This window comes from Lepisma saccharinum, chromosome 11 (assembly GCF_977018435.1).
Source record: "Lepisma saccharinum chromosome 11, izLepSacc3.1, whole genome shotgun sequence".
Classification (NCBI taxonomy): Eukaryota; Metazoa; Arthropoda; class Insecta; order Zygentoma; family Lepismatidae; genus Lepisma; species Lepisma saccharinum.
The window spans coordinates 57,624,074-57,646,783 of NC_139239.1; the positions used below are offsets into that span (position 1 = coordinate 57,624,074).

The 22,710-nt window shown below is 37.8% G+C and overlaps 1 protein-coding gene across 1 annotated transcript in view; it reads left to right on the forward strand.

Annotated features, from left to right (window-relative positions):
- Window positions 1-7,940: 7,940 nt before the first annotated feature.
- Window positions 7,941-22,710, forward strand: part of LOC145994824 (uncharacterized) — a 175,088-nt gene continuing 160,318 nt past the window's right edge. The window contains exon 1 of the mRNA XM_083131145.1: window positions 7,941-8,110. Coding sequence (XP_082987271.1) covers window positions 8,015-8,110 — 96 coding nt within the window. The 5' untranslated portion in view covers window positions 7,941-8,014. The remainder of the gene's footprint in view (window positions 8,111-22,710) is intronic.

Sequence of the window (22,710 nt, forward strand, 5' to 3'; positions counted from 1 at the left end):
TCTCAAAACAAGTAAACTTGTGCCATAAAGAAACGCGCGTTGAAACTGTCCTTTACCAAAACTTTGACGAGTTATTTTTTAGTTGGTGTCGATTATTTTTTTTAACTACAGCCCAAATTAAAATAGGGGAGTTTTGAACTGGACTCTGTTTTAAAAATACATCATAACGGGATAAATCTAGACTATTTTTCATGATTGTTCGTCTATCCATCGATCAGTGTGGGCATTAGGTAGGCCCACTCCTTTATAGATACGGAAACCTTGGTAAGTAAGCTTAATATTTCCCCATTACACATTTTGTGTGAAATATTTTGGAGTAAAATAAATGTGACGGCTACCAACACAATATTCTCCTTACCTCCCCCACCCCCCCGCCTCGCCAGCAAGTTCTTGTTGGTCAGAGGCCCGAATTTTGAAAATAAATAAATAAACCTGAATTAAATTTGATTCTATTACAACTTTCTCCCATACTAATTAGTAGGGAACTGATTTTAAGGTGCAGCACCTGCCCAAGAATATAGTTGTTTTCATACCAATCTTTTGAGACATGTATTTTAGGACATGAAATCAAGTAAAATGAACACACTTTGTTGCACCTTTTTTGTGAGATTAGCACATTTATCCCCCTTTTACCCCTTCAGCACCTTCTTTCTTCCATGTTTTGTTAAAAAATTCGACAGAATAATAAATGATTTTCACTCTTCTTGAGCAGCTACATAAAATCATATAGTCGCATTTTGTAGAGCAGAACGAGAGCTATAAGATGGTATAATATAATCATTGCAGCCACAATACTTCCAAAGACAATGTAGCAAGATAATGTAAGTCACTGAGCTCAAAGCGTCAGCGACGTACATTCAAAAACATAGAAATGTTGAACGTAATCCAGTACAACAAGTTGATTAAACCCAGTAAATGCCACGTTTACTTGCTAAATACTGGTAACTTTATGTAACTAATTATGTTTTTGCTACAGTGTCGAATAAAGAATGTTAATGTAACTGGTTTAGAACTGAATAAAGGCATTTTATCAGCACCTTTTTGAAAACATTTTTAGAACCTTTTCTTTCCTTTACCAACCATAATTTTAAACCTTAAAATGGCTACAGCCGGATTGCGCACACTTTTCCGGTTTTATCAGTCGTATCTGATAAGCCGTTGAGAAGCTATCACAATGTAGAGGATTGCGCACAAAAAAATGAGGCGATGTTGTCAGATGTAAAAATTTTCTCAAGCCGTTCTCACTTCTGTTGTGTGTGTTTCTGTGTGTATGTGTGTGTGTGGACTTACACGTGTTTTTCTTTTCTGGAAGGGTAGCATTAGATAGGCATAGGATGAACCTGATTGGTGGACTAGAATGTAATGGTCGTGTATCTCCGTATTTATCCCGAAGGTCACGAACTTCGATTGACAGAAGTGTTTGTTGTGCAGTCATTAACCTAACCTAACTTTTGAGTTTGAGTAAATTGGTATGAAAATTGTATCTTGACTTGCTACATTTACTGTTCAAATTATATTTTTTACTTAATCTTTAAGAGATTTACTATTTTATTTCTAATTTCTTTCTCCCTTCTTGTCTAAAGGAAAAAACAGTTTTGCGAACAGACTTTAAAGCTATCAAAGTGGCAACGTTCGATCAAAATCTGTGCGCAAAACAGGTCAGTGAGATTTGTGCGCAATTCGGTTGCAGCGCTTAAAATCCGTTCGCTTGTAATTAGACTATAGACATTCTTAAATAATCTCAGCTGTAGCCTATGTTTATATATTATCTTAACAACTAGTTAATTTTTGGAATGATTGAAAGAACTTTCTATTAACAAACTTATGAAAATTCCTTATTAATATTAGGGTAACAATTGCATCTCTGAATAACGCATTTCTTCATTTTTACTGGAGAAACTACTTACAGAAATGAGATTCTGTAGCATTCTAAAAGTACGTGGAGGTATTTTCTTTCATCGTTGAATCTGTTCGATCGGTAATTCATGTATTTTTGAAGAGAAATATATCTCCGACGCAGAATTGCCGTTGCTTTTGTTAGCTTCCTCTACGTGGATGACGTAACCTCCTGTCAGTGTTTCCAACCACGCCCTTGTTTTTCGCCAGAAGATGGTGAAACGAAATATACATTCCTGACCCGAAATTTTAACTATGTTTGTCTAACCTAACTGAACCTAACCTAACCTTACCGTGAATGGTTTGTGGGGCTATCCGTGAATGATTTTTGGGGCTATGCGTGAATGTTGTGTGGACATTTTTCGGTTAACGAGGTGAACCCACTGATCCACGACGCTAGTCAACCTGGCCGCGCCATATTGTGTATTACGGAAGCGAAGAAAGCAAGAACAATAATTACTGTTAATGTAAAAAATGGAACTTCTTGTTGTGAAAAAAGCCAAATGACACCTAAAAGAATGTTTCGCAATGCACAATAGGTAAGTACGAATGTAAAAAATTACGAAATCAACGAGTTAGAGGTGTTGTTCGGAGATGCAATTCGTACCAATATTAGTTTTAATAATTTTAAATCTGTTAACTTGCTGATTTCTGACAGACCTATGTAAATATTTAAAGAAGCACGGTTTTATAGTTTTTATCTAATATCTAGAAGATTTTAACAAGTGCCATCTATTTTTCGTAATTTAAGTTGTAACTCTGTAGGAGTTGGATGTGAGCTCGTATAAAATAATTATTTCACCGTAAGAGGGAATGATGTGAGAGTTCAGAGTTATTATTCTGTTGAAATCTATAAACAGTTGCAGACTTGACCGCGGTTAGAGTCCATTTCTCTAATGTACGTTGCAGTAGCGTACGCAGGATATCATCAAGGGGTGGGGGCGGTTATTTCTAAAACTTTCTCCAAGTTCACATTACCATTGTTTTATTATACTTAAATACATTAATAATACTCATAATTAATTAATTCATATAATAAATTAATTAGTTAAGTACTACTAATAATACTACTAATGCAGCTGCTGTTAACTACTATTAAGTAGTAGAGATCTACATAAATATATTTATGAAAGCAATAGAACAAAATAACTTTTTAGTTATTCGATTTTTAACAAATTCTAGGAGCATTATTCTGTTTCTTTGTTACGAAATAATTGTCTAGTTAACGGTTATTTGTATATGATAGATGAGACATTTTAAGTGTGAAGAAAATCCACAAATACAAGCAAATACCTAGGCATATTAAAATAAATTGAAATAATCAAAGTACGGAACTCATCCAAGAAGCCGCGGGGTTCTAGTCGGTAGGACGTCTGACAACCATGCGGAAGATCCGGGTTCGATTCCCGGAATTGGTTAGAATTTTTCAGCCCTTGTTCCCCTCATAAAGTGGCTCCAGGGATCACCCAGCCTCATATCAACGCGTACCTGAAAGCAACCCTGGGGGGTAAAGGCTACCGGAGTGTGGTGCTGATCAGATCACCTCCAAAATGGCCGAGATCGACAATGTGTGGGGTCTCACCCCTACATGTGCTTTCATGGCACGGTGCTATATGCACGGGGAAATTTACATTACCTTTGCATATGGAGCTCGCCCAAGATGATGATGAGGCGCGATGTAGAATATATCATGTTGCTAAATTCCACTAAGTTTATTCTTGCGTTCAAAAGTAAGTTTAAGGACATTCCAACACATTTATCACTTCTAGGCGATTCACAAAGCACTTCTTCAACATTATTTAGTGATGTGGATGTAGATTCAGCATCACTTGAGAATTCACAAGGGGATGCGAAATCATAACCGGGAAGAACGTTCGCAATAACGTTGACACACTGCGGGGAAGCAAGGAATTTTCACAATTCTCGCGAGAGTCGCTGCATGACATTTTGCAAATAAATTGCAAAATTGAACTTTGCGGTCGCTTACATTGTTTAGACATATCGACGGATCCAAAACGACACTGTAGAGATTTATGAGAAACGCGCCAATACAGCTCTCAAAATCTACCATGCACATGCACCATAATTCACATGTGGATATTCTCGCTGTTCTTACCAACAAAACATTTTACAATAGTTAAGCTTACTGTCGTTCGAAATCAGAAATGCAAACGTACTGCAGTAAACAATGGGAAGGCAGACTGGTGACTGCGTATTCTTGTCGGCCTACAGCCGGCCCCCGTGGCGGAGTGGTTAGCACATAACGAAAAATTTTCTTTAGTTAATTCTCATTATTCACAGAAAAAATACATGTTTATTAAACATTGTTGCAACTGAGATATAAAACAACTTTTTTTCTCTTCTAAATCTGCCCTCGTATTTTATTTTTAGTAATTCGTGTTTATTTTCAAAGCATTCACTATTAAAGACTCGTGTATTTTGAATGATGTGTTTTTCTGCGTGCTGCATGGGTATAATAAATCAAATTATTATTAGTAGTAGCAGAAACAGTAGTAATAGTAGTATTGTCGCAGATCTTTGTGATAAATTAGCAATTTTTTAATTTTCTTTCACAGCATTTTTCATAATATTTCACAAGCTCAAGGGGGGGTTAAACCCGGTAACCTCCCTTGCGTACGCCACTGGTACGCTGTTTGTTGCAGACTTTGAGTCAAAAAAAGTACAGCTTCACCTGTCTACAAGAAACTGTACGTTATTCCGTGCTTGCGAACGCGGAGGTTCTGAAGGCAGTTCACCATTTATTCTATAGATGGCAGGAGGAATGAACTTACCAGCGCCGCGCAATGGAAGAAACAAGAACTATGTTCTGCCATGCATTCAACAGTCTGTAGCGTTGGGTTTCGATTACAAATATCCGGTCAGCGAAACCGACGAAAAATAACATAAGTAGAAGATATCATTAATAAAGAACTTTCCTCCCGTTTACACTGTTGTTTTAAGTCCGCGTTATGCTTAGATAGATTAATAAGGACCATACGCGCCGCTTTCTTTTTGGGGGGATCAAAGCTAAGCAAATGATACATCGATTTCTTTCCGTTTGAGAGAGGGTGGTGTGTCAAGTTTTTTGTTTCGATAGTAGGTACCTAAGAGAACACACACATGAGTTATTTAGTTAACCTTGAAAAATTGTTATTACAATTAAATGGCTCTGAAAACACAAACATATATCAGTGTACATCAAATTTATTATCTGTTTATGAACTCCCGCAATCCTTTATTGGAGTTTAATATCTTCACACATACACATACAAGCACAGATATTTCTTCGAACGGTGGTTACGTATCATATAGTCTAAATAAATGACACTGCAACTTCCAGCCACATCAATGCAATATCAAGTGTACTACAGTATTACTTTAGCACATACGTGTATAAATTTGAAAAAAATACTAATCCTGATTAAGTGAAATGGTAACATATTTCAAAACAGAACATTTTCAAATTCTACTCGACTTTATCGAAAGTGTTTTTTCTTATATCACAGCGTTCAATGAAGCCTTTCATGATCTTATATTATCCCGTTTATCCTTATGTACTTTACCCAGTGCTACAGAGTTAAGACGCTTTGGGTCATCGTAGTTACACATAGTACTTGAGGAGACGCAAAGTACTACCATAACTACAGTCAGCCTTGTAGAGTCAAATGCAAGCGCACTACTATCTCTTCTATAGTTGTCCTACCTATGGACAATAATGTAAAACTTAATAGTGTCTACGATGATGATTTTTGTTATTTAGCGTCGCTTTTCTGTCACTTTTTGCTAATCATAACGATGAGGATGAGTGGTGATATGATGAAACTGAGAAAGGGACAATCACAAAGAACAACCGTGCCCAAGCAGGGATTCGAACCCGGGACACACGGTGTCGTAGCGCTCTGTGCTAACTACTCCCCACGGAGGTTGGCGAAAAACTGAACAGGAAACTGACAATAAACTTTGAAATGGCTATGGATAGAGATAGGATAATGGAATCCATTCAAATTAGATAAGGATAAGTGGCCGCGGTGGCTCAGTCGGTAACGCGTCTGACTACCATGCTCAAGGTCCCGGGTTCGATCCCCGGTCGGTTCAAATCCGGGAACTTTTCTAACTTTGGAAGCGGCCCCGGCGCCCACCCAGCGTCGAATAGCATGGGTACCTGGGGGAAACCCTGGGGGGTAAAGGCGGTCAGGGGCGTGATGCTGATCACATCACCCCCACTCACGACCGGATCAAGAAAGTGTGGGTCGTTACCCCACACCCCCTATACGCCTTCATGGCGTGGTGTTATGCACAGGGGAACACTTTACTTTTACTTTTTTAGATAAGGATAAATTTACAGGAAACTGAATCTTACATATTATTTTAGAATTTAGGATGATGATTGCTATTGTAAAAAGAATGCTAAGTTACAGGTGAAATGAGATATTCAAACCAACAAGAATGAAATTTATAAATATTATATAGATGGATTATTCTGACTTAGGGTAATGCACGTAAATGGATTCTTCTACTTTCTAACATTACAATTCTTAGACTTTGCATGTGAAATAGTGGACAAGTCACTCACTACTTTTCATGAAAAAACACGGATTTTCTTATCAAGAGATAATGAAATATTAAATTGCGAATATACGTACCCCAACAAGAAACTATAAAGCTTAAGAATTACAATTTTAAAATTATGTGTATTTTTTTAAGTGTATATAAATACCAAACTTTGATGTACATAAAACAACCATGATGACCGAATGCATTGAGTGAACGACTCACTTTCTCGCCTAGCATTCTAGTCCCGGCTTGGCATGAGTTTCCCTTTCATCAATTTAATTTCATCATCGTTCATCCTCATCCTCGTGATTAATCAAAAGAGATAGAAAAGCGATGTAAATTGAGGAAATAAAAGTAAAGAACTTTAACGCATGATTCTTATCAATTGCAACATTGTCAATGAGCAGCAAATGATTAAATATTAAATAAACTAAACACCGTCATTAAACTCAAATAAATATTTTACAATATAATATAAAATTATAATATTAAAATTTGTTCCAGAAAAATTATGATAATGAATATTTGAACTTTTAAAGATGATGAGACAGTATTGAAATTCAGGATAGGCCATGATTAAGCTACTTCAGTCAGCTTCAATGCCGAGATATATCTTTAATACTGTTTGCTTTCTGTTGAATCTCCTTTCAATCTCACTTGTTGCTGTGTCCAACATTTCAAAATGCTGAATTCTAAAATAGTATTTGCGGTCATCCTGAAAGAGCAATTGGCATTACCTGTATATTGCTTTGGTAGTCATTTTTACTAGAGATGACATCTGGGAGCAAGAACCAGAAGTTTGAAAACTACCAATTCTTAAAACGTGCATCGTGTTTTGTGATGCATATAGATTTGGCAAATTTTATAAAAATCTCAGTTGATGAACAGTTGAATCTCAATCCACATGAGATTTCTTCAAGTGAATGGTTGTTCCTCTCAAATCAAACACGTTCCTACACCGCTGAAAACGACGTTTTTTATCCTCAAAGAAGTTCCTTAGTCTTTTCTGACGTTACATTTACAGGTTGCTAACATAAAGGTATAGCAATAAACTGATGGAGGTAATGAGTGGAGGATTAATAAATTAATGGAGAACATAAAGTAGAGCGCAAAGCAACAACTTGCCCTGATGTAATTTGAGTGTTGGAATCGATTTATCTTCTTGTTTTCGGCAGTTGTGTCCCTACTCTTAAAATACCCTGCTTGAAATTTCATTCATTCTTTCATTTCCCTCTGCCTCTGTTAAAAATAAGCGACGAATTTTAGTCCTTGTGAAACAACACGTGCATGCATCCCTGGCTGCAAGTAAGCCATCGCGATGAGCAAATTATGACGAAAGACAGAGCACGTATGACAGACGGCCCATCCCACTTTATCTCCCTTTTCTATAGATAAACGCTAGGAGCCAAGGCAAAAGAGAGAGAGAGAGAGAAAAAAAGAAGGCGTTTTGATTGTGCGAAGCATCTTTCAGGAGTCCCAGTGGCACAGAAATAACAGCTCCGCTCGGACCCTTCTTCTAGCTGAGCTCTCGGGAGTGACCACCTCCTGGTCGCACGCTGCAACAATGCGACGAGTTACGGTGTTTGTGCATCTCAAAGGGGCAGCGCCCTGGGGGATCAAGCTGGCAGGGGGCGCCTGCAAGGAGATCATTGTTGCCGAGGTGGGTGTACTTTTTTTCTTCTTGTTGTCTTTACCTTCTTTTCCGCGTTGTTAGGATGCCGATGCTCGCCGTCCAATCGGCATGTCTGAAATGGCGCCACTAACTCTCGCGTACTCTCCTGGCAAAACAAAGGGTTGTTATTTCTGGTTATGCTGTAAGATACGCGTTATTTTACGCAATCTATTACGCAACTATTTTTAGCTGCCGATCGAGGCTTTGTAACTGTGCAAGTAGTGCCGGAAGTACGAGCGACACCGCACGTAAACCATTGTGTTCTAGGAACATATCTGCTTGACATCAAATGCTCGTCGAGGAGGCATAAGCGTATGCACATCCTCTGTCAGCATTGTAGCTACATATTTCGGCGCCCTCCGCCCCCCGCACTACCAAGAGCCAATATTTTGTGTGCGTCCTTCTATATTTTCATCTTATACCATGGTTCGGGTAATTTACATCCTATACATTTTGATTTCACTTTTGTTATTTGGCTTCGCTTTTCTGCCACTTTTGGCTAATCGCGCCGCTGAGGACGAAATTGATGAAGGGACGGAAGTCGACCATACAAATTTTAAGTGAGGAAACAAGAAAACGTCTTTAAAATAATATAGGTTATAGCTATTTAAAGATTCGTAGTTGCTTTTCAGATTTTAAATATTGTTTAGCATATTTCAGTTATGTCTTAGTGTTTGAAGAACATCTTTTTGAACGTACTATTACTACTTTGGGAAACGGAAAGTTCCGGAAGTGTGTCACCAGAATATGGCTCTGCCAAGTGCAAATTTCTCCATATTCTTACTTTGTTGTCTTAAGAGAAAAAAGGCTTTGAATGGCGTCCTTAGGCTTCAACCTCCTTTGCCTACCCCCGCTAGGAGTCTCTCTGATCATGTTTTATAAACTCTGTGTTGATGCTTACATAACAAGAGCGTATCCTGTGCGCATTTAGTGTAATATAACTAGAGCTCGGATTTTTAGGTTCTAAAAAGTGATCTTTTAGGTTCCTAAAATAGGCTCTAAAAATCCTAAAATAGGTTCGAAAAAACTAAAATAGGTACGAAAAATCCTAAAATAGGTACGAAAAATCTTACGTTAGGCTAGGAAAATCCTGAAGTATGTTAAAAAACTTTAAATAGTAAAAATTTCTTGAAAAACGCTGATTAGATATAGTCACCGGCAATGAAAATGGGACACCTATATCCTGAAATAAGCATTATCTTGCACAACGTTGTGTGCGTTGCCTAACCCTACGGCGATGGCAGAACTTACCATTAGAAATTTGCTATTAAAATCCACTCTTCGCCGTATAGTTAGGCAACAATCCTTTTCCGTGTTATCCACAGTCAAACTCCGCAATTTTGTCTGTGAGGATCATCTAATGTGCTGAAAATAGTCTTTCAACAAAAACATAGTCAGTGGTGCAAACTTCAATGCTGAAATGTTACTTTGCAAGGCGTGAATGCCACAAAGCACCGAAGTGCCGCGAAAGTGAGCAAGACAAGACAGATCAGACTACTTTGGATTGTACAGATAACAGTGGCACCAGACATTTTGCTTTGTTTAGAGCTTTGAAAAATCAACATGAACTTGGAGGAAGAAAAATCGACAGAGAGTACGTTTCAAAGACGTTCGTGATTGAATTTTTTCTTGACCAAACAAAGCAAATGTCTCTGTGTGACAATAAAAATCCTGTAAAACCTTTAAAAATATATAAAAACCTAAAAAAAATGCTTGATTTAGGCGCATAAACGTAAAATAGGTTCTAACAAGCAAAATAGGTTTTTTAGGCGCTATAAAACTTCATCAGTTGTTGCGTTTTTTAACGAAACGCTGACATACTTATTATTTCTTACATACCTATTAAGGAAAAATAGGTTAAAAACCTAAAATCTGAGGTTTCAATATAAGGCATAATTATATACCTGTCATACACAGTGTTCGAAGTGGGGGGGACGAGGGGAATGTTATCCCCCACCTGCAATTAAGAACATTTTCATAAAACATCTCTCAGCTAGAAATATATTTGCATATGCGTCCCTCCACCTCCTGCATTGTCTTCATGTCCATCCACACAAGCACCCTCTCCTATCCCGAAACCCGAACAGGCATCCCCCAGCCAGGAATTTCCACTTCATGCACTGCGTATCTCTGATGCGGAAATGGAACTCACATTTACTCCAGGAGACCAGAATTCAAAGCAATTACACATAATCCACACATTCTATTTCACGAGAAATTTATTCTGCAGGTATATAGAGGTAACGCAACTATTGAAGAACATCTGTAAGCGTGTTAACAACAAGGAGTTCACTAGGGAACGAAGTAGCGTAGTCCGATTACATAAGAACTATCGTCTCATGTTTATAAAAGAGTATAATATTGTATGATAACGGCGATATGATCTCTCTTCTCTTTGCAGTTGTATATTTATTATATAAAAAAATCAATATGCTGACCAAGGCAGAAATTTATTTTATTATAAAAAATATAAACAAACGTAACGTTTCAACCTTCTAGCAAGGTCTTCATCAGACTATGTACCAAGTACAAATGTAACAAGGTACAAGAACAGGACGATATATATACACAAAAATACTCCCCTCCAGACTATTAGAAAGTAGTTCTGGAACAATCTAGCAGGTGGCTTTCCCTTGTCAACTTTACTATCACCTGAAAGTGAATGTGGTTGGACTCTTTATCTCACGCTCTATTTCCTTAATTCTTCTTCCCTCTTTCTCTCCTTTTTCTCTCTTGTCCTTTCCACTCTTTCTAACACCTTCCTCCATTCTTTGTTTATCATCAGTCCTCCATTCCACATATTGAATTTTTCATATCATGGAAACAAGGCTTAATGGTGTTATTATTATATAAGTCCTCCTCCGTGGCCGTGCGGTCTAATGCGCTGTGGTTTGGGCTCCGACTGAGGGACGGCATGAGTTCGAGTACGTCTGAGTTCAGTCTCTGGGTTTTCGGCCTGTGTATAGGACCGGTGGCAACCCACCATCATGAGGAAATTGGGGAGCTACGAGTGAGTAGCGTAACCCGGTCATAAAAATCTCCTATAACGGCTGGGGGTTCGACGTGCTGACCCCACGTTACGTTGAAGAACTCCAAACCTCTAGGTATGGGAGGGAGACTGGCAGTCGGGAGATAGGCCAAGGCCCGTACGAGCTGTAGAGCCACGGGTTATTATTATTATTATTATTATTATTATATTTATTATATTAAGAACACCTTCCCGAAAAAATAATCATGTTGAAGTGGGGTTGAAATGATGTGAACCGCGGAGCATTTCTTGCATGCCCCCTCCCCCCCTTTTCCCACTCTCCGAACCTTACATCCTATGAGGAGCGTGGTGGTGATCACTTCACCTACACGCAATTGCCGAGATTGTGATATGTGGGAACCTACCTCCACAATTACCTCTGAGAAGTGCCCAAATCATGGAACACTTTCATAAACACTGCCGGCCCCCGGAGTGGTTAACACATCGCGCTACGACGCCAGGGATCCGGGGTTCGAATCCCGGCCTTTGCGTGGATGTTTGTGGGTGTCCATTCATCAATTTCATCATATCGTCACTCATCCTCATCTTCGCAAATTCGCCAGAAGTGTCACAAAAGGCGAAGTAAAATAAAGCAAATCAATCAATCATTTTCATAAACAATGTGTTAGTTTGTTCACATCGAGCATTCTAGGCGGTAGCACCAATACAAAAGTGTGAAAGGTCTGCCAGGAGTGTGTAAGCCAAGGCCATTAAGGAATTCCAATGTATATACTGAGGCCCATTATGGCCAGAAAACTACATAGATCACAAAAAAGAGGGTAATAGATATAGGGTGCCTTGTCAGGTTCACTAACCGTGGTGTATATGTGTAGGGAGGAGAGGCGATGGAACATTTGTTGAATACCACGATTAACCCCGGGCACGCCCCTGCGAGATGTTAAACATCCGGAAAACAAAACAAGTTTGTTTTGCCCCAGTTTCCACATGTTTATTTCCAACTCGTCGGGCTTCTCTTTCTCTCTCTCTCTCTCTCTTTTATTCCGCCAAAATTCTGTGCAGCGGAGACTAGAGAGCCACACGAAGCGTCCCCCAGGTCGTTCACCCTCCTCGCGCAGGTGTTCCCCATCCTAATTGTTCCCAGACCATTTTCCGGGAAGTTTTTACATCTTTAGGCAGGCGCCCCGCCCAAATTTCACTCCTCCGCCTCGATCCTCTGATTACGGGGTGCTAGACACCCTGAATCCATTTTCCTGATGAACGAGCTTTGACTTAAACGCCACGTGAATCTTGCGTGTTTTCGCGTATTTGCGACAGGCGGGGCTTGTGATGGAGCTCCGTGTATGGCAGACATCCAATTCGGGCAGCCCACGCTCACTTCGTAGCACAACTGTCACATTCGTCTATACGTATTATGATAGAGCATAAATGTCAAAATTTACGCGTTGCCAGTGTCGTCGAACTGGTCAGCTGACTCCTCCTTCCTCCTTCGTATTTCAAATTAGAAAAGCAATAAGATTATTATTTTTTAAGTCGATAACAGAAAGAACATGCAGTTGATTAGTATAGAATAGATGTCTATTTCCAGTATGAGCCTTTGCGGCTGTATAAACATTACCATACACCTATGAGGTTTTTACATATCCCCTTTCCTTATGTCCTCATATGTTCGTCTTTTTTTCTTTCCCTTTCATGTTAATTATGGGTTCTTCCCTCAATACAATCTATCATCCTCTTCCTACCCCCCCTCCCCTTCTACACTGATATCACTAGTTGCTTGAATCACACCAACAAACTTTCTGCACACTGTTCTCAAGCACTTTCATTCTCCTCTCTCATCGTATTCGTCCTCTTTTGTACAGTCGTAAGATAAGATGGTTCCCAGCTCCTTTATTTCCGTATCCCCCCTCCCCGTAAGAATCCTCATTATCCCATAAATTACTTAACTCGAGAAATGTATAAAGTACAGAAACCAAGTCAGAACCTCACACCGAAAAGCAGGTGTTAAAGCGACACATACACTCAGGTCAAAGTTTCGCCTCAGTGGTGTTAAAATGGTGTGGGTTAGAACCACTAATCTGTGGTATTTTAACGCCACTGAGTTTAAAGGATGACCAAAATGTAGTATTGACTTATAACTTATGTGGCCCAAGAGTCCTTTGAAGTTTAAAGCCTGGGCAACACCTGGCCAGAGAATCGAGTCGTATCGCCGCTGTTATCTGGCACTATAGTCTACTACTATTGTTTACAAGAAGCTTGTGGCGTTACCCCCCACACCTCCTATACGCCTTCATGGCGTGGTGCTATGAACAGGGGAGCACTTTACCTTTTTACCTTTTTTTTGCTAATTGTCCATGCGATGATGGGTCAACAGAGAAATGTTGTTACTACCACTGGTGATCAAACCCGAGACCTCTCACATCATGGCGAGGGTAATAACCATTCAGATACGTAAGATTCCTTTATATGCCATTAGTACCCAAAAAGATAATATATTATTACTTAACTCTTCATTTTCCAATTTATTATACAAAAAATTGTGAAATCTGAAGAATCTTAAACAAGAAATTAACACATTTTTGGATAAGGGCTTGTGTTCACAGTCCAAAATTTGAAGCGCCCATTGCTGAAAATGTCTTAAGTGTTCTTAAAAACAAATACTCAGATAATTGTGTAATAAACTATTAGAATATATCACATTAACAATGACAACACGATGTGTAGTCCACCCAAATATTTGTTACCCACCATTTGGGCCACCCACACAAAAATGTCTGGCACAACCACTGATTACAACGTGTGAAGAATAATGCTCAAATTCAAAACGAAACGTTGAGAAATTGGGAAGAGCTATTGGCTAGAATACCAATACGTCATAATTTCGCGCCGACGTAATAGTGAAACGTCCAAAGCAGTGCGAAGTAGCTCTCAACCATCGTGCTGTGTGGCCAAGCCGCAAAGCTCCCTTTGCATTCTTCTGATATTTCTTGTCAAAGTTTATAGCACCACGCCACAACGCCAATTTTTATGGGGATCTGTTTGCGTTCGAACAAGAAATCCGAGACAAGACAGCTGAGGGCTTAAAATAAAAGAGGTGGTTGGCGGATGGCTGGGAGAGAGAAGGGGAAGCGAGAAACAGGCTCGGGGCCAAATCGTCCCAGGGATTTGATCGCAATTGAGAAATTAAATTCAAGATTCTCTTCTCTTTTCGTGGATTATAATAAGGAGCAGCAGGTGGAAATTATTAAACCTGGTCTTTTTCATCCACAATGTGGGTGGCTTTTCAAGAAAAAAGGGTACTATCTGTTTTAGTCATTCGTTTCAATATATCTTTGACGCTAACAGGGATTGTGATAAATGATAGCTTCTTTTAATCGTGGTGACATCTTGTGATGTAACTTCTCTTTTGGCTCAGGTTTCATTGCCGATGTGAACCTTTTAATCATTATTAACATCAGACATGTAGGGGGTTAGAAATTAAGATAGGAGATTCTTCTGATAAATTTTATTAAGGCTCCTTCATACATTGACGAAAACGCGCAGTGCAGACGTTCCGTTTTAAACAGATTTTTCAGTTACGAGCAAAGATAGGACCTCGGGGTTTGTTTTCTATCCTTCAGAAAATATGGCTGCGTGATTCCTACAAAGCAGAAATTTTAAAAAAGACCCTGCTTAATAAGTAAATTGGGCATAAAAATGGGGAAAACCGTAATTTTCACATGCAATTATCTCGTTAACCACACAAGCTTATGGAAAACTGTTTTGTTGGGGACATGCAATGTTCATTGTACTTGACATTAACATCATCACTCCAGAAGTCAGTTTTCCTATTTTGAGACTGTTTGAGGAAAACGAAACCCTTGCAATACGTAAAAGTGTCCCTGCACTGTGGCGACATCTCGTGCAAATAGTTAGAAGCGTTCTAAACTCCACCCACAGTAGAACGCGGAGGGATACAACAAAATAGCTCGAAGACAAAACACGATCGCGAGAGACAGGGGGGAAGTGTGCGTGCGTCAACTGGACGTGTTCAATTGCAAAATATGGGTGACGGCAGCAAGTGTGTTTGACGTAAGATGTGGGCTCCGAGAACAATGAAGTTTCAAGCGCTACAAAATCGCCGGCAAAATAACTACACAGATGTTCACGTATTGTGGAAGGGTTCAGAATGAAATATAAATAATACCTATCCGTTTACAACATCATCAAATGGGGAAGTATTTATCGGTTTCCATTAGACGTTTACATTGTACGTACGTAAACCAGTAACGTTATTTTGAGTAATTCAATTAAACCGGTGTCCTTGGCAAATATTACGCTATATTACGTAGAACAAGTTTGCTGGGGATCCGGACCCCCCCGAAAGGATTATGAAGTACTAAAATTAAATAATGTAAATATACTCCTTTAGCAATATTTGCATATTCGATGGATAATTTCCTCTGAACGCGTATTGGAGGGAAGGATTATAGCTATAAATATAATACGGCTTTGAAGTATAGCACCCGAAATACTTATCAAGTACTACTATTTTTACTCTGAATATTTTGGAAGGCAATGATTAGGATTGACATCATAAGGCTTTGAAAGACATAAAGGATTTATTTAGAGCGTCTGGACCCCCTCCCCCAAACGAAAAGATTACCAAGTAATAAAATAATAACAATACTCGTTTAGCATTTGTTGTATATGATGGTTGTTAGCTTTATCTGAAGAGACTGAACTTATTGGAAAGCAAGGATTATATTGGCATAGCACGGCTTTGAATGATATTACAAAGAAGGTTTATGCATACTACAACTCATAACAATATGTATACAATATCTATCTGAAACTTCACTGTATCTAACATTTATTTAGTTATGCAATTATCGAAATTAAGTGTCCCTTTTCTGTCAAACATGTAACACCTGCACATGCCATCAAGAAGAAGAAAGTAACTTTCTGGAAATTTGACGAAGAGCTTAACGCCAATATCATGAACACCACAGATAATTACTATTACCACGTGTAGGGTAATAGTAATTATTACACGGAAGAAGGTACTGTATCTTTGGTCTGTGGACACAGAAAGGTGTTAAAATAGAATACATCCAGAGAGATGATCAGTTCTGGAAGAAGAATATGGAAACGCAGCTACAACAATTCTATGTTGAGTGTCTACTACCAAAACTTGTCTATCCACGGCACACATGTTCAATGCAGATCCGAAATCCAACGAGAATAATCCAAGCCCAAAATAGAAGGGAATAAAAAAAACACCGGCAAACTGATCAAGAAGGAGAATCTTTCTAAACGAGGTAACCTTTGTAGGTAACGTATGCACTGTTTGTGGCATAGTTGGAAGTAGTTATTTCTGGGAGGCCTACACATAACGTACAGCAACAGATTTTACTATAGTAATTATTTAGAGGCTAATTTCTTCATGAATTTGAACTTATTTATGTATTGCAGTGCACAGGAGGCGTTTTGTATAGCAACAGAGAATATGTTTACCTTTGAGACTGATTTTGTCATATAAATTGTTCGCAAAGTATTATTAGCTTATGTAACGTAATGTACAGAAACACAGGGCGCTTTCCAATTATTGTGAGAATTTCGTTGTCATGTATTTGTTCTTATTGTATTACATAGTGTATCTACGTGCACTGCTGTTCATGAATATTTAAGAAGCTCATTGTTTCTGTCCGTGTATGATTTCTTTATTTTTTGTAGCCCAGTAATTTTTTATCTGTTTGTCAGATTTTTTTTCTTTTCTTGTTATTTGTACTTCAAATAAGCAAAGATTGGAATAGTATACAGGGTGGGCCAGATTCAATTAGGCAGTTTTCGAACATTAGTAACCAATAAATCCAACAGCATACGGAAAAAATTGGAAAATACATTTTTTGTCAATAGATGGCTGCATCATACGGTATGCTGTGAACGAGGTTGATCGCTGGATTGGCCGTCGAGGGCCTGTGGACTGGCCAGCCCGATCACCCGACATCAACCCACCAGACTTTTTCCATTGGGGTTACCTCAAACACAAGGTGTACGCTAATCCCATTGACAGTGAGCAACATATGCGTGAGGTAATTGTTCAGGAGTTCAAGAATGTTCAGGTTAACATGTGTAGGAAGGCGTGTGAAAATGTTGCTTTGCGTCTACAAGTCTGTGTTGACTTAGATGGTGCCCAGGTCGACCACTATCTTAAAAATCAATGACTTATGTGTGTGTGATTCCATTTTTGTAACAATTTTGTAGCCGTTGGAATTGTTAACATTTGTCAATAAAAATAAAATGAAGAAAAAATAAAAATAACATCTAATCAAAAGCTGCCTAATTGAGTCTGGCCCACCCGGTATATCTACATAAGAAACTGTTACTTAAGCAAGAAAAATAAATGTACCTCGAGAAAAACCAGTCTACTCCGTTCCCTGCAATGTAGATGGCAATGTCTGTTCTCATCATCCCATTCATTACTCTTCACCACGAAATAAACTTTATCTGCAGAAAATAATACAGAAAGCCTACTAATTCAGTAGCGCACAACTTTGCTCTTCCAGTGTGAGCGTTGTTCGTTGTAAAAGCAAAGTTGTAAAACTACAATTTTAGCATACGTGTAGTTAATTGTACATGATCAGAATGATATGTGTATATCTTATGGAACACTGTCCATTCAATGAACCTGTTGTGATCACTGACTGGGCAAACTGAAGAAATGTTTAATTCGTGCTCTGTTTTAAACTAACTAGTGTCACACGAAAATATAAACAGTTCATATTATTAGATTACTATTGTTAATAAATGTTATAATAAAAAGAATGTATTGCCGGCTCCCGTGGCGGAGTGGTTAACACATCGCGCTACGACGCCAGGGGTCCCGGGTTCGAATCCTAGCCTGGGTATCGTTGTATGTGAGCAGTGGCGCAGGAACGTTTTGCATTTGGGGGGGTACAAAATTCACCCTCCCCCATATATATATATATATATATATATATATATATATATATATATATATACACGCACACACACATACTACTTCAAACCAAGTGTCACAATAATAATAATAATTATTATATTTAATTAAATTAAAATATTAATTAAATATGTAAATTAATTAATAATGAATTATTATTATTACATGAATAGGTAAAATATAGTAAAATAATATAGATATAACAGCACGTATTCATTATCTAGCTTACGTATAGTTAAGATCGACAAGATTTGCATAAAAACAACTGCCCTGGCAAGGAATTTAATGTCAAATAGAAAAATAATTGAATATTTATTAAATAACCAAAAAGGAGTTGGATCCAATTAATGAAAAGTAAAGTTCCTGATTAATATTTTATGGATGATATTAGTAGTGTCCATAAATGTTTGGAACCCTTCAGAGCTGTATGCGTCAAATTCCTTGCTTCCAATAAATTCAGCGGAAATAATCATCGAACAAAAGCTAAACAATATTTTGATTATTTACTTTTACTACTTGGTAAGTCTTTCGCGGAGGGGGATCAGGAACCCCCCCTTAAATACGTCCTTGATATCTAAGTATAATGTGAAATATTATATTTTAGAACAACACACACGAATGTCCTGTTATTTAATGCACATTTTGCATAAATATTTTTTTCTTGTTTTTTTTTTTAAATTCTAAGAAAAACAAACAGATTTTAAAACCAGATAAAAATTCTGAAACATATAAAGCTCTGGACCTCGTTCGGGGTTTGTTTTAATTTAACGGAACGGAAAATCAGGAGTTTTAAATGTGAAAATTGCGAACAAAGATACATGTATTCATTTTAATGCAGGTTGAGATTAAAGGGGATGAGGAGGATCTTGGGCCACCCCAACCAGGAATAATCATCTCCCACCCAATTGATATAGAAATTACATTATTAAATATATAATACTTATGGAGTTCCACTTCAGTTCTTTTCATTCTAATTTTAAAGTGCCATAGCTACGCATAAAAATATCTTAAACAATTTATGGCAGATGTGTACCACATCCAATGCCTTTGAGAAGCCATGTATTTGGTATTTTCTCAGACACCTACAGGGCGTTGTATTAAAAAAGAAAATAAAACTCGAGTTGAGATGGTTCCCGATCAACTCGTAAGAAGTCGAAGTTTGAAATATTTGTGAAACATTTGACAAAGCATTTATTTCTTATATAATTACAATTAGCTGTACCTAATGACACTCTACAAGCACTTTATCATTACATATACAAAACTGAAATCCTTCAGATCTCAGAGGAAACTAGGAAAGTTATTTGCTCAAGACTTTTTTTCTTTTTTTCAATCCTTGGTGGACAATATGAAGAGCCGGCCAAGGTTTATTTTCGTATGTAATGGTATTAAATGCAGGTGCATGCGTGTGGTTTTGGGTGACATGTCAATTTCTCGTTTATGTGAAAAGGTAAACTTTAATGTAAGCAGTAGTGTAATTGGGTTGTTTCAAAGTCGTACTTAGTAGGTATTCTCTTTTTTTATCAATTGAATATCATTTTTTGACATATTTTGACAATTTTTTGTCGATGTTTTAGCGTTTGACGATTTTTCAGTGCAATTTTCACCGCATCTCATTTTTTTCCCACTCGTACTTGGTAGGTATGCATTTGTAGCCTTTTTTTTATCAATTGAAAATCAGTTTTTGACATATTTTGACAAATTTTTGTCGATGTTTTAGCGTTTAGCGATGTTTTTGTAAAATTTCCTATTTTTTTTTTCCCACTCGTACTTGGTACGAATGCCACGATCTTACGTGATATAACTTAACCTATTTATTTTTTTTTCGTGCTAAACTACACGAGAGCCTCTACGTGCTTTGACCTACTTTAGAGTAGAACCATAAAGACAGAGCTGCAACCGAAAGTGAGGCTCGAAGTGAGGCTCGGTGAGGCTCGACTTAATAGTTTGCTCTTGTAAGACATAAGTCTTATTTTCTCGCAGTGTTGCCAATATTTTACTCGAAATAAAATCACCAAGGTTTTTTTCTTGGTCTAACCTATGTTATTGAACTGCGTCGTTACGTCCAAACCTGCATGACTTCCGAACACTATTGGTTTTATTCATATTTTTTCTTACGTATAGGTGTATATGATGAATCCCCAAACAGATTTTTCCTAAGTCTTACTGTTTCCAAGATAACCCCACTTCCGGTTGCCATTTTGGATTTCTGAACATAGGTTCTATTCATACTTTTTCTCACGTATAGGTGTACCTGATGAATCTGCAAACAGATTTTTCCTAAGTCTTACAGTTTCCAAGATAACCCCACTTCCGGTCGCCATTTTGGATTTCCGAACATAGGTTCTATTCATATTTTACTTACATATAGGCGTACGTGACGAATCCGCAAACAGATTTTTTCTAAGTCTTACCGTTTCAAAGATAACCCCACTTCCGGTCGCCATTTTGGATTTCCGAGCATAGGTTCTATTCATATTTTACTTACATATAGGCGTACATGACGAATCCGCAAACAGATTTTTCCTAAGTCTCACCGTTTCTAGTAGAGGAAGTTAGGGCATTCAACGTCCTCTTGTGGTGAGCTGAAGTGGTGAGCTTGCCTTAATGGATTTCTATCGTAAGGCATGAGCTCTATTTGATGGTGCAGTGTTGCTTATGCAATTAAGCCGGTTCTGGAACCGAAAATGAGGCTCGGTGAGGCTCGGTGAGGCTCGCCAAACCTCAAAAACCCATTTTCTCTCCATGTTCCGTGCCTTATTTATTGCGCTGACGATGTTTCACAGTGTAGAAAACAGCACCAAAACATCAAAAACTCATTCTGATTATTTGGAGCTCACCAAAACCTCAAAAACTTATTTTTATTAATTGAGGTTCACCAAACCTCAAAAACTCTTATTTTTTTTCTATGTTCAGCGCCTTATTTATTGCGCTGACACAACATGATGAGTAAATAATGCAGTTTCTTATTCTTGAAGGATGAATGCACCTTATCGTAATTTTCCAAGCTCCGGTCAAATGTTTGTATATCGTGACCTTTGTAAACCTCTCTCTCGGGAACGATGTGCCACACACACGCGCGTGCATGCCTATATTGTGACGCAAACAAACAAACAAATAATATTTTTTTTATTTATTTATATTTTTTCTCACATATAGGTGTACGTGATGAATCACCAAACAGATTCTTCCTAAGTTTTACCGTTTCCAAGATAACCCTACTTCCGGTCGCTATTTTGGATTTCCGACCATAGGTTCTATTTATATTTTACTTACATATAGGCGTACGTGATGAATCCGCAAACAGATTTTTCCTAAGTCTTACTGTTTCTAAGATAATCCCACTTCCGGTCGCTATTTTGGATTTCCGAACATAGGTTCTATTCACATTTTACTCACGTATAGGCGTACGTGATGAATCCGCAAACAGATTTTTCCTAAGTTATGAATTGGGGGTTCTATGGCAACTTATATTAATTCTCGTAAGAGAACAGAAAATACAAAAAAAAACAATACTGTGGTCACTACAACAAATAGTCTTCTTTAACCCCTATCCAACAAACAAAAAAAAATCATCATCCTAACTAGAACCATGTAACTAACATTGTGATGACTCATATTAAATACCTCTTAATTGTATTACTTATAAGGGTATACTATTGCACAACGTTTTTGCAACAAGTTATTACGTAACATTGTGATGACTCATATCTAATGCTTTTTGTTGTATTAACTATAAGGGAGTAAACTATTACACAACATGTTGCAACAAGTTATGACGTAATGTGATGAGTCATATCTAACGTGGCGTCTTCTGATTGGTTAATTATTACAGGTGTTTTCAATACGGTCCGCGTTTTTATTATATAAGACGGCATACACTACAGATCAGTCAGTCTCGTGAGAGCAGTCGAAGAGTACGGACGTCCTGTTGCAGCGCTCCTCGTTTTTGTAAAAAAAAATAGGTATTTAACTTTTTTTGAAGCTACATACCATCTATTATTTCAAGTTCAAAGGTGTTTCACGTGGTTTTTCATAGTAATTTCGACCAGATTGAATTTTGACGTGATCGTGCATTTTCTATTTTACCTCAAGAAATTCTATATAAATAACATACCTGAAAATTGTATCGCTATATACTAGACTTTTTGATTTCTGTGATTTTTAAAAAAGCAATGGCATCCACCACCAGTTTCAATCGTAAAAATGATAAAACTGAATGTGTTACTTGTGGGAAGCTAATCTCAAGGAACAATTTATCGGTACACAGGGCAAGATGTAGCGAAACAGGTTCGAGAATTAATTGTTCGTCACCTTCTAAGTCTTGTGCTCGATGCGGAAAGATGATTAGCATTACAAATTTAAGTAAACACCTCAAAATTTGCAAACCATCGACCGAACAAGGAACATTGAAAAGAAAAATCGATGATCCAGGAACCGAAGCTTCCACTTCCAAGCAAATTAAATTATCCAATGAACGCAAACCAATTAGATCTGCATTCAACGACCAACTCCAGGATTTTTCAATTAAGTCAGAACCAGGCCGTGACATTCTTAGTTTCTTGGATGAAACGAAAACATCTGTACTAAATATTTTGAAAGATAAACTTGAAAACAACTCTATAAAAGTATACGTTGTTC